Source organism: Octopus bimaculoides, chromosome 4 (genome assembly GCF_046866305.1).
Source record: "Octopus bimaculoides isolate indiv1 chromosome 4, ASM4686630v1, whole genome shotgun sequence".
NCBI lineage: Eukaryota > Metazoa > Mollusca > Cephalopoda > Octopoda > Octopodidae > Octopus > Octopus bimaculoides.
Window position 1 is genome coordinate 29,183,483 of NC_142931.1, and position 18,683 is coordinate 29,202,165.

General features: G+C 32.3%; 1 protein-coding gene across 7 annotated transcripts in view; it reads right to left on the bottom strand.

The window, feature by feature from the left end:
• The window catches only part of LOC106882996 (opioid-binding protein/cell adhesion molecule), a 794,708-nt gene that overhangs the window by 367,619 nt on the left and 408,406 nt on the right, over nucleotides 1-18,683 (bottom strand). For 5 of the 7 annotated variants that reach the window (XM_089350587.1, XM_089350588.1, XM_089350586.1 and 2 more), the window contains one exon: nucleotides 1,381-1,410. The exons of the other annotated variants lie outside the window; for them this stretch is intronic. In XM_089350587.1, coding sequence (XP_089206713.1) covers nucleotides 1,381-1,410 — 30 coding nt within the window. The remainder of the gene's footprint in view (nucleotides 1-1,380; nucleotides 1,411-18,683) is intronic. 7 annotated transcript variants of the gene reach the window in all.

The window sequence follows — 18,683 nt, forward strand, 5'->3', positions numbered from 1 at the left end:
ATACTTGTCTATAGTTAAATACACTAAACGTAAGAATGTGAAATTTTCAAAAAATATTTACCAAGTTTATGAAAGCAGAAAAGTTAACTGTTGAAACTGAAGTGGGTTGTCTGTCTAGAGAATTATTCAAATAAAGATATATATTCCTCCAATATGTAAATATTTGACATACAAGAAGGGTATGATTTAACTTTGGTTTTGCTGAAGAAGTATCAGACTCAACATCAAAATCTAGAAGTTTTATCTGCATTTCAAGAACTCATGTCCAATAGTGATTATGATCATGTAGCATAGTATGAAATATTTATGCCCAACACAATATAAATCAGAACTGGGGTAATTTTAGATATTATAAAACCTATTCACTCAACAGTACTGAAATGGGGAAAATGAGGGGAGTCTTTTGCCAAAATATTTCATTGTTTGTTGACCACTCCTCAGAAAACATACCTATTTTCCTTCCTCAACGACAAGCAAGAAATAACTGCTTTTAAGTAGTTACAAATTGCTGTAGTACATTAGTGCATAGCTTAATTTGCACACTTGTGTTTTTGACAGCTCATCATTAATGTGTTTACATTCATTTTCTTACTTAACTTACAGTGAGACTTTGAAATATTAAAATTTACTTCAATTCTTCTGATTATGTTGTGCTGTGCATAAATAGCTAATGACAAACTACAAAAAAAAAAAAAAATACACAAAAGTGCAAATTGCACTATCCAGTCATGTTCTCACCTAATAAATGACTACTTTATAAGCAGCTGATCTATACAACTTAAGAGTTGACTTTAAGCTTAACCACAACTGAACAGAACTACCATACTTAAAATATGTGAAAGTTTTAAAATAATGTTGGATATTCTAAAAACTATTAATTCAAGCTGTCTAAAATTCAAGCTGGAAAATGTTACATAAAAATAACACAATGAGTAGCTCATTCATTATATCACCCATTAGAGTTAATATCAGTATATTCATCACAGAACACATCTCCAAAGTGAAATATGTATCTTAAAATATTATGGACTGATCATTGCTATTATGGAAATAGTTATCAAACTTTACTTTGCTTTTGTATCTGGTTTGCAAGCTTCTTTATGTGAATATGTGTGTTGAAACAATTTTTTTGTGGTTAGAAAGAGTCATTATGCCAATATTATTAACACATGCACTGGTTCAAGGACAAATAATAAAGGAGCAGAATTGAACCAGTGTGTGTGTTAACAATATTGCATAATGACTCTCTTGAGACAACAAATTTATCAGAATTTATACTGAGGATATGGTTTCAGTTTCAGGCTTTACACTTATATTGTTGCTTAGTCAATTCTTAGCAGAAAATTTAATATGGAAATAATTGCAAAAATATATCCTTACCATTAAAGCTATCAGAAATCACAAATCCGTCTGTAAAAGACAAAAATAAATATCGTTAAAAACATTATCTATGTTACATTACATATTAATTTTAAAACAAGTAGTAAGAATAATTTTTTTCTTAATTTTTATGGGTTGGGAAGGCAGGCATCATTGCCTCTCTTCTGTTGTTATTTTCTAGTTTGTATCAGTTTTTTATTTTCATTTCTTCAATAAACTAAGTCTTGCATTATTGTGCATGATGGATTGTTATCTCCCCCCGCTTTTTTTTTTTAGACAGCAAAGAACTGGTATGTTAGCATTAAAGTAGGATAGGTAGATGTTAAATAACTTTAACAAATTTGAGCAAGTCAAACTTACATAAGTAAGATATAAGTAGTAGTGAACCCAGAACATATGATTATATAATTTAAGCCTATCTGGTCTAGCACCAACAGGAATGTGATTGTTGTTAGATCACAAATCATTCAATCAATCAGAAAGACCAACGAGATCCAAATAGTGACAAACCTATCATTGATGCAAAAAGCAGTAAATTTTTATCCTTTCACCCGCATGATTTTCACTAATAAAAGAAAAAGCTCAGATTTTTTGGCGTGGAATCAAGTACCCTGATCTCCTAATATGCTGCAAACTCCTTATTTTTGTTCAAAAAAGGGGGAGGGGCCCCCATATCCAGGAATCATTGGGATCTTTTTTTTTCCCCTTTGGCTGAATTCCAGTGACCTCCTAATATGCTACAAAACTCCTTTGGGGAATCTGGAAAATGAAGTGGGGTGGGCAAGAAAGGCCCCATCATCGCAAATACTGTGTGAAACTAAAGAGAAAAGAAATAGACAAAGTAAAATCCCAACAATGGCTGAGAAGCTCAGGACTCAAAGCAGAGACTGAAGGATTTTTAATTGCAGCATGAGATCAAAACCTTACCACCAGAAATTACCAAAAACATGTACTGAAAAGAAATATGAGTAACTGCAGAATATGTGCAGACGGAGAAGAAACAGTAAATCACATTGTCTCTAGCTGCCTAGTCCTGGCTAAGAAGGGATATATTCACAGACATGACATAGTTGGGACCCATATACGTGGGAAGGTATGCCAACACTATGGAAAAAACCACAGAAAAACGATGGTAAAGGCACATGCCAGAAAAAGTCACAGAAAATGAGAAAGCAACCATACTCTGGGATATGCCAATACACATAGATAGAGAAATTAAGGCTAATATGCTAGACATAGTTATCAGAGATCATCAAGCAAAAAAAAAAAATGTTTTCTAATCGAAGTATCAATACCAACAGATGACAATGTTTCTCTAAAAGAAATGGGCAAACTTTCAAAATACAAAGATCTGGAAATAGAGGTAACTTGAATGTCGAGTCTAAAAAACATAAACAATTCTTATCATAGTAGGTGCATTAGGTATGATAAAAAAATATATTCAAATACATAGTAAAAACACCAGGATTAACGAGTATACATGACATACAGAAAATAGCACTACTAGGCACTGCACACATCCTACATAACACACTTTCAATACAGTAAAAATAAGAGCATTACAACAAACCACAGCACATACCCATGTCACACAGAGCTGCGCTCAATAGTGCAGTGAAAGCACACAATAAAAATAAGAATACTGAATGATAATAATAATAAACAGCTAAATACAGTAGATGCAAGAATCAATATATATGAAATAGGGACAATCTCTGTTAAAAGGAAATGTTACTAGCCTTCATTTATGTCCTGAACCTATTGAAAGGATGGCAAGTTTTTATTATCTATTTTAATAGTATATAAACAGTTACAGATCAAAGGAAGCATAGTTATTTCACAGGTTCTTTTACGGTAAAACAAATATTTTCATACAGCTAAATCAGTATGTTGCATGGCAGTACATGTCATGATATTCCTTTCTAAACAAATATTTGGAATCATCTAATTGACTATTCATTTGTTTTCATCTGGGGATTTATTTAAGGTTACTGCTTCAGCTAAGTGTTGTTCATGAAGGGCATAACAAGAATAAAAAGAAGCCATACACCAATTACAATATCATGCCCTAATACACTTTCACACTCAAGGGACAGATTTCCTAAGTAAATATAAGAAAAGGATATTAAATGAAAAAGAACAAGACATTACAAATATTCTATGAAGAGGGAAAATAAAACATCAATCCAAGAAGGAATATTTCCCCAAATATATTTTATATTTAGAAAGTATTTGTGTGTTATTTTTTCAATGCATATTTTTACTGATACAGAAGAAAATAATTCATCCATTTTATAAGAATAATAGATATAGATATAAATTTCTTTTCCAAACGTAATATAGTTGTATTGCCTAAAAACATGTCAGACCATTTGTGTTAACCACATACAACCTTTGCAGATTATATTAAATCTTCTAAATTTACAGCAAGGTTGAAGCGTAACACTTCAAATCTCAATCATTTATTAAATAGTTTTCTTTAAACAAGGTTAGTGCTAAGATCAGCTTTAAACAAGGTTACAGCTAAGATCAGCCACTCCTTTCTTCACCTGATGGATTGTCACTAAAATATCACAGCTTCACTGTGATCTTATCAGAAATAAAAGCAGAGAAAGTGTGTTGAAATGCTTTTGTATAATAAATTATGCAATAAGTGCTATTATACATGACACTATTTTTATATTTTGTTGACAGTCTCAGAATGAAAAATAAAATGGAAAAAACCCCCCAGAACTTATGTGATTCCAGATCATTTTTATAAGCATTTCTCACAAAAGCTAAGATCATTTTCCTTTTAGATCTGACATTCACGATGTAAAAGGTAAGCTATATTAACTTTGAATCTGAAACTGAAAGAAACATTTCAAAATGTTCAATACAAAAATAGAATATCGATTTCTTACATTACCACAAAGGTATGAGAAGAGTATATTTATTTCACTCAACTTCATGATATTATTGGCACTTATATGATTCATCCAAGAAAGATAAAATTCAAAGCTGATCCAGCCATATTTGATCACAGGTTTAATGTAAGGTGAAGGTAAAATTTTTCAAGGCATTCTATCCACATAACACCTTTACTTTTGACAAGTCATTACTCTAAGTAAAATAGAAAATTAAAGATACGCACGTTTTGTTTTTAGCACTAAAATATGTCTATTCAGAAAGTTGCCATTTATCACAAATCATTTGTATATATATCTTTGTGATAATATATATTTAAGTGAGATACAAACATTATCCATGTCATTTAGATAATAATAATAATAATAATAATAATAATAATAATTAGAAGTAGAAGAAGAAGAAGAAGAAGAAGAAGAAGAAGAATCCTTACTATAGGTACAAGGCCTGGATTTTAGGGAAGGGGAGCAAGTCAATTACATCGACCCCAGTGCTTAAAAGGTAGTTATTTTACTGACCCCAAAAGGATGAAAGGCAAAGTTGGCTACAACGAAATTTGAATGTAAAACATGAAGATAGACAAAAGACACAGCTAAGCATTATGTCTGACATACCAACAATTCTGCCAACTCACTGACATAATAATAATAATAATAATAATAATAATAATAATAATAATAATAATAATAATAATAATAATAATAATAATAATATTTCCAAGTAGCAATTCAAATTTTCTCATCAATACATACATATATGCGTGTGTGTGTGTATTTATATATATATATATATATATATATATGATGGACTCTCCCATTAAAGATGATGTATGAACATTCAGCTTTTTCCAAACAATCTGCACAAATGATTTGTTTATAGGCTCACTCTCTCCATCAAATTGACCTTCTCTGAACAGGTGCATGGTGTACCACACATCAGGTGCCAAAGTGATCGCAGAGCAATGTCAGATGAAGTGTTTTGCTCAAGAACACAATGTGCCACCTGGTCTAGGAATTGAAATCACAATTGCTAGATCATGAGTGCAACTCCCTAACCACTAAGTCATGCACCTCACTATATATATATATATATATATACTGTACAGAGACCTGCAAGAGTATTTTGATTACTAGCTTAAAGAAACTAGTCCTGTATCAAAAAGCTTAAAATCTTAATTCAATAAATATAGGTCAATATAACAAGTATTAGACTGAAAAATGCTTTGGGGTCTAGATGATCATAGTCTAATGAGTGAAACTTGTAAAATATATGTACTGCATTCTTCATCAGTCTCAACAATCAGCATCGTGTTGTTCAACCAACCAAATTTCTACTCATGAATTTAATATGGAAGTGACTGAGAAATCCACTGAAATGTGTAAATTTCATACAGTTCTTAGACTGAGTGAGTGTGGCACAAAGTGTCAAAGCTGAACCATTTAGTTACTTGTAGACTGCACAGGAAAAAAAATAAAGAGGAAAAAGGTGAAGGACTGATGTAACATGGCCTCAATGAAGTTGTGGTCAATGTTAAAAAAATGCAAAGAGACAGAACAATTGTCACAGAGTATATCTCTTCAGTACATACACTCATAATGAAAACAACCAACAAATTATCTCATTCTTTACATACATTTTCGTAACACCTTAGTGGTAGCAATTGCTTGTTTAGTTATGTAAAGATATTGAAAACTGCCAATAAGTAATTATTGAAAACTGCCAATAAGTAATTACTCGGACTATGACAACCTAACCAACCTACACTCACAAATGTAAAAAATGATAAATGAAATAATTAAATCAATTGTTACTTAATAACTGTGTGTGTATGTGTGTGTGTGTGTGCGCGCACATGCACGCATCATGCTTCCTTATAGTGAGCATCAACCAAAGTCAGCTCCCTGCAGTGGGACTGAACCTGAAACCATATGGTTGGGAAGCAAACTTAATAATATACCATATATAATTTTAAAGGAACGATTTTTAAAAAAAAATTTGGTACAAAGTTAGCAATTTTGAGGGGTGGGAGCAAGTCAATTACATCGACCCAGTACATAACTGGTACTTATTTTATAGGCTCTGAAAGGATGAAAGAAAAAGTCAACCTCAGGGAAATACTTCTAATTCATTATGATCTGAGTCCAAAGCATTCTTTCTGACACCAACAATTCTTCCAGATTGCAACTTTAAGGAACTAATTGTAGTTAACAGGAGTTTTTTCATGTTCCAGATTGTGGCTCATCTAACAAGGAAGCCACTATTTCTGAGCGCTTTCCTATTATCAGACATAGTATGAATAACAACAACTATTAAATATCCAATTAAAAATTACATATGTTACTTAGTATAGTTGTCCTTCCATATGCCATTTCTTATTCCTTTTTAGAAGAGATATGACAAGTATATTTTATATTTCTCTCCAGAGTATCATTCACTTTGCTTTTCTCTTTTTTACCAAATCCTATATTTCTAAAAACAAAAATAAATATAAAATTGAAGTTCTGAATGACTGACTTAGCAACAAGAAGGCACATACACATGCAGAGCATTACTTTCCTCCAATGAACATTCAGCTGAAAGTAATCAAATATGAATAAGTTTTATTGATTTTCAAGTTATTTTCCTTCCATTGTCAAGTTAAATTCAAATCACTGTTCTGTTGAGCATCTCTACAGCTATGGAGGTAACTGGCACTTTATATATTAGTTTTTAATTCCACAAGCTCAAATCTATTGTTGAATGGAAATAATAAAAGAAAATATTTTGTGCATGCGCATACACACACTCTCGCTGACACATATGCACATATCTACACACACATACACACACATACATGTGTGTGTGTGTGCGTGTGTGCGTGTATGCACGTGTGTGTGTGTTGAGACATTTCAATTTTAGTAATAATATCCAAAAGCAATTATCTTTAAGCAGACAGTTTTCAGCAGTTTCCATCTCTTGCATAGAAGCTACAAACTTATGTTTTCATTTTCATTGATATCTTAATAAAGTATGCATACATTTATACATGTATGAAATAAACATATCCTACTAGCCAATATTGTTGGTTAAAATAATACTACTTTTGTTCTGCTAATACATAAGGCATCTGATATTTTTTAACTCATAAAGGATGAATCCTATCCTTGCGTACACACATGCTATATGTATATATATATATGAATATATGTATATATATGTATATATGTATATATGTATATATGTATATATATGTATATATATATATGAAAGTAGCCGAGTATCTGCTGCTACAGAAATCATTTTCTTCTTTGTCCCTCACTTTTTTTTTTTCTTTTTTCACCGCTATCACTCCACACAATATTTTAGAAAAGAAATCTTCTGAAAAGATAATCACTGCCAGGATAATATAATACTGAAAAAAAAAAAAACACAATTTAGTATAAATCTATCTATAGAGAAAATATGAGAGATGAATATTATTTGGATAAAAATACAAATAACAAACATTGATACCAAATGATGAAGAAAATTTTCTGAAATTATTCTCCACAAGTATCAATTCTACAAAACTGTTCATAATTCCACAAAACATTGCATAATATAGTTTACAAAGTGAAATCAAGAAAATAAGATCATCTTCGTAGCATAATTGCTATATTTTTTTTTATCCATATAGTTGGTTTTTAGCATAATAAGTAAAAGTTCCTTTAATGTTTCTGAGTAATTTAGTAAAAAGAAAGTAATTCTAAAATATTAGCAAGCTTATTTCAATATGACAGTCTTAAATTAAGTTTCCAGATTTATGATAGGCAAATGTTAATCAATTTCTCAGTCTTGACATTAGGTTTAAGTCTTGAATGAAAATGTGATAATACAATTTGAATTATTTTTGTTCTAAGCATTGTAAAACTAAGTGCAAGTACAATATATCTTTACATATAATACTTGCACTTACTTTTTACATTCTAATATTGCACATGGCTTTAAAATAATCAGGATATAATACTCTTGTACATTGACATGCAAATCTATCATCAAAACTGCCCATCTATGAACACTATCCATCATATATCTCTTCAATCAGCAGTTCTTTTCTGAAGCTAGCACTACCAAAGAATTCTCTGACAAACATCCTATATATTCTGGCGAGCTCCAAGATTTGGTTCTCTCTGTAACACTCTTTTGTTTTATGGAAATATGACTTAATGCCAACAATGTCCACTCTTAAGTAGATAATGCCGTATTTAAAACATCACTAATTTTCAACACTTAAGCATCACCCATGTACAATATAGACACACCAAATCTACACCAATTTCATGGATAGTGACCTCAGAAACATCCTCCATTTAAGTATACTAGGCTTATATGCTTTAACAGTAGTAAAAAAGAAAAAAACACAAGTACCACACATTTGAAGAAAACTTCACAGCACTTCCCCCTCCTGAAATATGATCAACATGCTAATTAAGCCATCATAATTGCTCCAAATGTTAGGGCCTCACAATCACCAAGAATCTCATCTGAGGAATAAACATTTTTAACAGAGTAAATACCTGAGTCTCAACGACTAGCCTTTTCCTTGAGAGCCCCCAAAATACTCCAGCCTTTATTAACTACTGACTATTTATAGAAAGCTCAATCGAGACACACAACTAAGAGCTGATACCACATCTGGAAGAGTGTGGCACCTATACACAAGGACAACCTCGACTGTATCCAAACTGGTTAGCATAAATTCACTCAGACATCTTAGACATGTTGTCACCTCTCTCTCTCTCTCTTTGTCTGGCTTTTGTACCACTTCTACAAAGGCCTCTGCTCCTCAGAACAAGTTGGTTTCATGGCGTTTTCACTCAGTACTTTGACTCACTTATCCTCTGTTGAGTTTAAATTCCTTTCCAAGATATCAATCTCCAAGAATTTCCTTTCTTTGCACATGTTTTTCTGCAGTCATCAACTTGCAACACTTTAAGTGGAACATCCACAGCATCAATCTCACTGGTGCAAATGCCATGGGTACTACACTTTCCTACATCTCTAGCCAGTAACAAAAACAAAAGAAACATAAAAACCTCCAAAACTATTACCAGAACGACCACTAACAACAATCACAGCAACAACAAGCCAATGAGTGCGACTTTAGGGCAGGGGTGTCAAACATACGGCTCACAGACCAGAACCAGCCTACAAGATGACTTTGAAAAGTGCAAAAATTATATTATGTATTTACTTATTTGTCATTGTGAATGTTGACTGTTTGAGTATGACTGATGATAGAGTCGATGATTCAAGTTCTAATAGAAAAACTCCCTTCAATTATTTAAAGATTTGTTTAAATATTGTATTGAAATAAAATATTTTTTAAAAAATTAATTCAATGACTAACAATGTTTTCATTTTTTAGGTCAACATTTCGCTCTGTTTTACCTTACCCAAAATGTCTTTGTTAAAAAGGAGACAAGTGAATACAGTGTAGATTATTTCAAGAAAAGTGCTCTATTTCCTATTTATTCATGGAGGTGAGGGGAAACCTATGTGTTAGGTGTTTTCGCAGCAGGGTTCTGCGCTCAAGGAATATAACATTCGGTGCCACTATGAGACTCATCATGCCAACACATACAATAACTTGCAAGGACAAATGAGAAGAGAGAAGGTAAATAAATTTATTTAGCAGATCTGAAGAAACAACAGTCTGCTTTAACCCAAAGTCGAGATATAAGTCAGGCAGCAGTAAAAGCTAGCTAGCTTGTTACTAGAGAAACAGCATTAGCATTAAAACTGTACTGTGAGGGTGAGTTCGTGAAAACATACATAATGAAGGTTGCAGAAATTGTATAAGTGACAGACTTTTGCCAACATTAGCCTGATGATAGGATTTCGGGTCTTTCTGCAGATTTGGATAGGCAAGTCATTTATTGCATTTTCAGTTGCAATTAATGAGAGCATGAACAGTAGAAATGTTGTGCAACAGGCCATATTCATTCATGGAGTAGACGATATTTTGACCATCACCAAGGAGTTCTTGGAGTTGGTTCCTATGATGGACATCACAATAGCAAATGATATTTTCATCTTTCTCATTGGAGTGCTGGACAGGGTCAGAGTGGACTGGGCCTGTGCCGTCAGTGTGGCTACAGATGGTGCTCCATCAATGATTGAGAAAAAAGCAGGTGTTGTGATGCAGTTGAAAGAGAGAGTAAAGACTGTAAATGGAGGATGCAATTTTTGGATATTCCACTGTGTTTTGCACCACAAAGCATTGTGTTGCAAGCTGTTCAAAATGGACCACGTCATGGAAGTTTTTGTCTGAACTGTTAATTTCATTCAAAGTAGAGGTCTGAATCACTGACAGTTTGACCATCTTCTCAATGATATAGGCTGCTACTCAGGATTTGACGCCTGATATTGATGTGCTTGTGAAGGAGAACAGATGCCAAGTTTCAGGAAGATATTGAAAATAAATGATAAAAAATAAAAGTGTTTTTTAAATGATTTTCAAAGTGTTTTTTTTTTTAGCTTATAAATTGTATACATTTACAAGACAGTGTGATAACTCGGTCTTCTTTAACAGTTCCCACTTTCACTTGTTCAAAGTTTTGCAAAAAAGAATTGTTCATTTTCAGAATGTACTTTTTTTACACTAAAACAAAAGGAAAATTTTGAAATTGCTACTTATAGGTTCTTATGCCATGATTTTACTGATCTGCCCCGCTTGACAACTCAGCTTTAGGGTCTCACTCATCTTGCTGGAAACACTAAATAATCCTCAGATCACACCCTTCTGATTCAAACCGGGGAAGCCATTTAGATAATGTAGTTTGTCTGGGACACAAACTACATAAAATAATGTTTGGAATGGTCACAGCTGGAGTGCCACTGATCATAACTCCACACAATCACAGTTGATCCGTGGGTAAATAAAACAAGACCAATGTTATAAATATTCAAGTGCAATACAATATTTATATTACTCTTGGCATAAAATATTTAACTCTTCAATGTAAACTATTTTAGTTTTAGGTAGCAATTAAAAGTATTGAGTATGAAGCTCAATTGTTATTTGACAACATTCCTTTTTAAAATGTTAACTAAATGTGATGGCTATATAAATCTTCCTTGGTAGAATTAAAAGTGAAAAGTCAGTAAGATATTTCATACATTTGTCATAAGAGCAGTCAATACAATGAAGATATTTTTTCCATCCGTCACTTTTTCTTAAGTGACAGGTTTGTTCTTACTCTGAAACCTATGAAAATCCTCCTGTTTATGACATCAAGAAAGTTGGCTTTCTCAGTATCATAAATGGGATCATTTCCATTGGTTTTAAGAGTAAGAACTATTCTGTTATTGAACCCAAAGTACGTACATTATTACTGACTACACTCATACTATATTATACTTTACTTGGTTCAAACTTCATCAACATAACAACAAAATTAAAAGCGGTTAATGAGAAACTGTACATGTAAACCACTCTAATTAAATTCTATCACAGATATGATAATTAAAACTAGATAAATGCCAACCAAATATGATTATACTTACAAGTAATTACTAGCATAATTAATTCAATCATATCTGAATAACCAACATGTATGCATCTTTTAAAGTGTTGCATAGACGAAATTACAGAGAAGTGGTAAGATATTTAAAAGAAAATGTAATGAATTCCAAAGATAAGTGATGCTACTTATGAAGTAGTTGTTTGACCTGCTAGAATTAGTAACTGAATTACCTTTAAATCACAATCTACCATTTATAAAGAAATCTGCTAAGACCCCATAAATTACAATAAGAAGAGAGCCAGAATTGAAAAGTGTTCAGAACTATGTGACACAAAAATATGTCCTTTCATCCATTCTTATCTAACAACTTATATCTACACAAACATTTCTCAATCTACAAAAGATAAACACAGACGCTTACACAGATAGCATCACAGTCTTTGATCCCACCTTTCATCTGGCACAGCTTCCCAACTACTCCCATCTTAGTCTAAAAGTGTCAACTACTACAACTTCTCTTTTTATCAACAATACCACAAAAGAAAGTCAAATAAAAAGAGCCACCATATACGGCAACAAAAAAATACACAACAAATCCAAGAGAAAAATAAAACGAATTGCGTTCACACAAATCACATTCTATAACATTCACAATATCAAAGACATATAAACATAAGCAACATTATACTTAACCACATGTAGTACATTCATAGTTAGCTAACACACAGACACCAACGGGTATGGATACTATATATTGCACATGAGCACTCAAGCTCTACAAACAACCAAAGAAACAAAAGCGTGTTCACTGCATCATCACATGCAGCCCACATATGCAAGGCAATAAATATTAAAATTACCACTTGGATATGGAAGATACAGTTTACTACCATGGCAAAGCCCAACCCTCACAGTCCATCACATTTTACGTACAATCATACACATGTACTTTACTCTCCAGAATACTATTTCATCATCTTAAAAACAATATACACTCATACAAATAAATACAAAATTAGTCAGACGTATTCAGAAAAATAGCAGAAGAATCAACATCATTACTCCTCAAACTTTAAACTGGAATGTAAACTAGTAATAATGAATGCAAGGAACAACACTTGTACTGAATATGATCATGAGCTGTCATTGTTCTGGTAACTATGTAAAAACAAACCAGACAGTTTGGGAGAAATCACATCTGGACTGCTACACATCACATCATACAATAAACCAATGCAATGTGTGGTCATCAACTAGGAGGAGGGACAGCATATTTAGAACAATGGATTTGTTGATTGCAACTTGTCATTCAACTTAAAATTTTCTCTAGAAGGATCTCAATGATGGCTAAACATCAACAACAGCATTATCAAATGTACTGAAAAAATTAATCGAGTCAAATATCATTTTTTTACAAAGGATTGAAGCATTATACTTAGAAGGGACTTATGATAATTTATATCTTCTATAGAAGTATTAAAAACAGACATTAGGCATTTGCATTTGAAAACTAAAACTCGGTGACAAGTTTATTTTACAGAAAATGCTACCATATAACATACATATATTGCACTTGCAATATCAGTGACAAGATGTGCAAAGCAACTAAATCATAATCAACCATGTTATATGCTAATCATTATCATCATCATTTAATGTCCGTTTTCTATGCTAGCATGGGTTGGACGGTTTAATTCGTTTTATTTTTCTCTTGGATTTGTTGTGTATTTTCTTCTTGCTGTATATGATGGCTCTTTTTATTTCTACAGCTGCCCTTCCTAACACCGACCACTCCGAGAGTGTAGTAGGCGCTTTTTATGTGCCATCAGCGCAGGAGCCAGTTAGGCGAGCCTGGCATCGATTACGTTCGGATAGTGCTTTTTATGTGCTACCAGCACGGGGACTAGTTGAGTGGTACTGGCATCGGCCATGTTCGGATTGTGCTTTTTACATGGAACTGGCATGAGAACCAATCAGGAGATACTGGTATCAGCCACGTTCAGATGGTGCTTTTATGTGCCACTGGCACAGGCAAAAAATTCATGAAAGTAATAAAACTGACAACTAAACATCCAGGTAAGTTTTTGAAATAATTTTGATGCATATTATGAAATTCATCAAAATAGCTGCTGAATCTGTAGCCAACAAGGAAAAGCATTCATTCAACAAATTGAGATGATGAGTAGGAGGATGGTGATTTTAATCCTACCATAAACATTTCATATGAACAATATATATATATATATATATATATATATATATATATATATATATATATAGAGAGAGAGAGAGAGAGAGAGAGAGAGATTTAATCAAAAGATTAAATATGGTACTAAAAATGTTTGAGGCACCAGAATTTGGTAGGATAAAAACCAAAAACAAAATCAAGAGATTTGGTGAATAAAATTTAAAGTTAAGCAACAAAAATTCAATAGGTTATAGCAGTACGTACGTTTCGTACAAGCTCCATTTATTCATGTAGTGAGAACACCACAGAAAATACAATGAAAATGTACTCCTCAGCTGCATAATGCAATTTCATTTTAGAAAGTCATTTTGAAGATGTTTGCAAAAAACAAGAGTAAGAGAAGAAAACACATCTCGACTATGCTGCTGTTTCACAGACAAGTGAATCAAACAAGAATTTAAAATCTAATTGGATTTTAAATTCTTGTTTGATTCACTTGTCTGTGAAACAGCAGCATAGTCGAGATGTGTTTTCTTCTCTTACTCTTGTTTTTTGCAAACATCTTCAAAATGACTTTCTAAAATGAAATTCCATTATGCAGCTGAGGGGTACATTTTCATTGTATTTTCTGTGGCGTTCTCACTACATGAATAAATGGAGCTTGTACGAAACGTACGTACTGCTATAACCTATTGAATTTTTGTTGCTTAACTTCAAATTATATATATATAACATTCCCTCAATATACACAAGAGAAAAAAGCCAGGTCAGTTCCTCCTCAACTTTATTCGATTATCAAAGAATATGTATATGTATTTTTCCATATATGTATTTTCATACACTGTTTTTAACATTTTCATCTTATTATCAGAGAATGTGTGATAATCAGCATGTAACACTACAAAGTTCATACAAAGCTTTATACTTTAAATATATTTTATCATCAAAGAATGTATATATACATTTTAATACTCAAACTGTTTTTTAACATTTTTTATTATTCTCAAAGACTTTTGATAATCTTTTTCTAAAAAAGTGAAACCGGTTAAGTAAATAAATATTCTTAAAATAAGTGCATTTTCAAACCTTCTTTCATATATATTTCCACTTGTACGGTATTCCACAACTTTACTTTATTATATATATATATATATATATATATATATATATTGGGTCATCCCATAAATAATGTGGTTTTATCAATTGCATGAACTAAAAGCTGGAGTGGGGATGGGATAAGCTACCTTCATCAACATGCCATAAAAGTAAGTAATAATTTTACCCTGTCCTTATTCTCAGTGCAAGTTTTGAAGAGTGCAATTTGATTTTAACAGTTATTGTTTCAAAGCTATAGTGGAAGTGACAAAAGTGCATATTCAACAGATTCTGCTTTAAGAGTTCAATAAAGGCAACAATGCAATGAAAAGTGTGAGGAATATTAATGTGAGGAATATGAGGATTGGACAATAAGCGTAAGCCAGTGTCAACAGTGGTTTCAGAAATTCCAAGCTGGAAACTACAGCCTAGAAGACGAACCTTGTCCTGGAAAGTCTGCAGAACTTGACAAGGACGTCCTGCAAGCCCTGGTGGAACAAAATCCCATTGTAACTGTTGAGGAACTAGCAGAGTAGCTTGGATTTGTTCAGTTAACCATTCATCGATACCTGCATGCCATCGAAAAAGTCAGCAAATTGAATCAATGGGTTCCTCACAAACTTTCCAAGTCTAATCGAACGCAGAGAGTGAATGTGTGTTCTTCTTTGCTGTCACGTCTCATGAATGAATCTTTTTTGGACTGAATAGTGACTGGTGTAGCAAAATGGGTTCTCTATAAGCACCAATGACAGTGGGTAGGGAAAGGAGAAATATCAGCACACCAGGCTAAAGAAGGTCTTCACCCATGTAAGGTGTTGTTATTTGTTTGGTGGGATATGAAAGGTTTAGTCCACTTTGAACTCTTAAACCCAAAACAAACGATAACAAAGGAGATCAACTGTGAGCAGCTTCAGTGGCTTAAGTCAGGATAATGCTCAGCCATATACAGCCAGAATGACATTTGAAGGGCTGAAGCAGTTTGACTGGGAAACGATGTCCCACCCACCATATTCGCCAGACATTGCCCCATCTGATTATCATTTATTCCGCAGTCTTTAAAATCATTTGGACAGAAAAAATGGGAATTCTGTAGATGAGGTCAGAACAGTACTGGAGGAATATCTTTCATCACAGACAAGTAAATTTTGGAAGAGGATCCTTGCAAGTCTACCAGATAAATATGGAAGAGCATTGCAGCAAATGAAGGGGAGTATATTTTAGATTAAAAAAGAACTTTGTTTATCTTAATTTTGGAAAATAAAAGATGTATAAAGAAACGCATTATTTATGGGATGACACAATATATTAGCGATTTTTGTTCTTTCTTTTCCACATAGTTCTAAACTGATTTTTCACATCATCAATTCAAAAAATCTAGAGCATGTATATGAAATGTTGAATGTACAATAAGCTACTCTTGTCTGAACCACCCTAGAGGAAAAAAAAGCTTTGCTAAAAGTTTCATGCTGGTTGTAATATTTTAATGGTTCAAGTAATGTAAAACAATATTATAACAGCCAAAGAATGGCATCAAAAGATAAAACAGACATTTCAGTAAGATTTCAAATGAAGAATAAATATTTCTAAAGCAAAGAAATAAGTATGTACAATAAATGAATCTATGTAAAAAAGAAAAAAAAACTTGTAAAGATGTTAACAAAGATGTGTCAGAAAATAACTTTTGTTTTAGAAACATAATAGAAGCAGCCAAGGAAAAAAAATCAATGAATAGTTTGGAGGACAAAGTAGAAGTGTGAAATAACTCATCATTATTATCTTTCAAATGGTTAATGTTTTTATGCACGTTTATCTATAGGTCGCCCAGGTCTGATAAATGATGTCTTTCTAGTTTGTATTGACCACAATCATTTTCAGTGTTGGTATCACCGATTTCATACCAAAGTAAACACATCTTTAAAATATATCATCTAATTTTAAACACTTTGACCATCAAAAATTCTTATGACATACCTTTCTTACTTATGTTCAAAATAATCTGAATTCACTGGGTTGCTTTATTCCTATTAGAATATTGTCACTGTTTCTTGAAAAAATGTTTTGTCTTATTCTTATTTCGATGCCCAAAATGTAAATGAAAACTTCTTACATGCCAATATTCATTAATGGAGGATAGGGTATGAGTCATGTAGTGTGAAGAAGAAAATAAACATTATTTTTGGCCTAAAATGTGCATTTCAATATCTTGTTAAATCAGATAAGTAGCAAAAGCTCACAATAATACAAAGTTAAATGAACAAAATAAGTTTTCACAAAGTACAATAGGGTTCCCAAATGTACTGAAAGAGAAGAAACTGTAAGTGCATCAAAGCATTGATACAATTAGGAGCATAACCCAATCACTAAGTATCATGAACATTTGTAATAATTGATTTAAAGTAATAGATTTCTCTTATCTAGATGACCTTAAAGTTGCTGAAGATAGCATAATATCTAAAAAGTGTAGCAACTGGAAGAACTCCAGTAACTTCTTATTTTTGCTGATATGAAAATGCTTCTATATGTTTACTAATATTAAAATGCATGGTACATATGAAAGAATATGGTATTGTATGCTGATGAAACCAGTTTGTAGACATCTGAAAACTGCTTAAATAACATGAAAGAGAGGCAACTGGGTCACTGTAGAAATGATGTTATAATAACTGATAGAAGAACAGGTGCAATATTTTCAGTTTGTCTTTTTACAAACATCTAAAAATGAGAGCTAATTTATTTTGAAACACTCTAATCTTATCAGGTTTACATTTTGAAGTTTATTAGTTAAACGGACACCTAGATGATATTTGGTGATGAAGTGCTTTGAAAGGTCTGCTATATTTGATAATATATTCTAACTTAAACAGTATGTTTACATGTGTACATGTAAAATGGAAGCCAAGACCAGTGAAATCAAATCATAGACAGCTCTTCAAACACAACAAACACATCCACACAAGCATGCACACATACATACTATGTTTACACAAATACAATGCACAGGAAAATAACTGAAACATTTGAAATGTATCTCCATTGTATAATAAAATATATTGGTTTACATGGTTCAGTTAGAAATTACACAGTTACTGGTCAAAATTATAGTAATTATGGCACATAAAATGGTTTAGTATAATGATGTGTATAATGATTGTTGAGTTTTTATATGAAGTTATTTTTGCCGGTTAGGAACAATCAGTTCTGCTTGAACAAATCAATGAAACAATATATGTTAAATGATCTACAGATCCATCGCTCCAGATATGCATGGTGGAGTTTGATATTAGACCAGATTGAATGTTTCATCATATCGTCTCCTATCAGATTTAAATCACTGGTATGATAATAGAACAATGTTCAAGAAATATGCTTCAATGTCAGTTAACCACCACCACACACACACAATGAAGGTCTATGCATAAAAGAATTTACTATTTCTCATTTTTCCCACAGAGACATTTTGAAAGTTTTGCAATTTCTCAGTTACCAATATGGCAACTGCTTAATATCAATTATCATAAAAATTTCGAAACTAAAAATTAAGAAAATTCAGATCGCAAGAGTATTTTTCAAATCATTTGGAATAAAACATAGATACATATACAACTGATTTAAATTGTAAAAGCTAG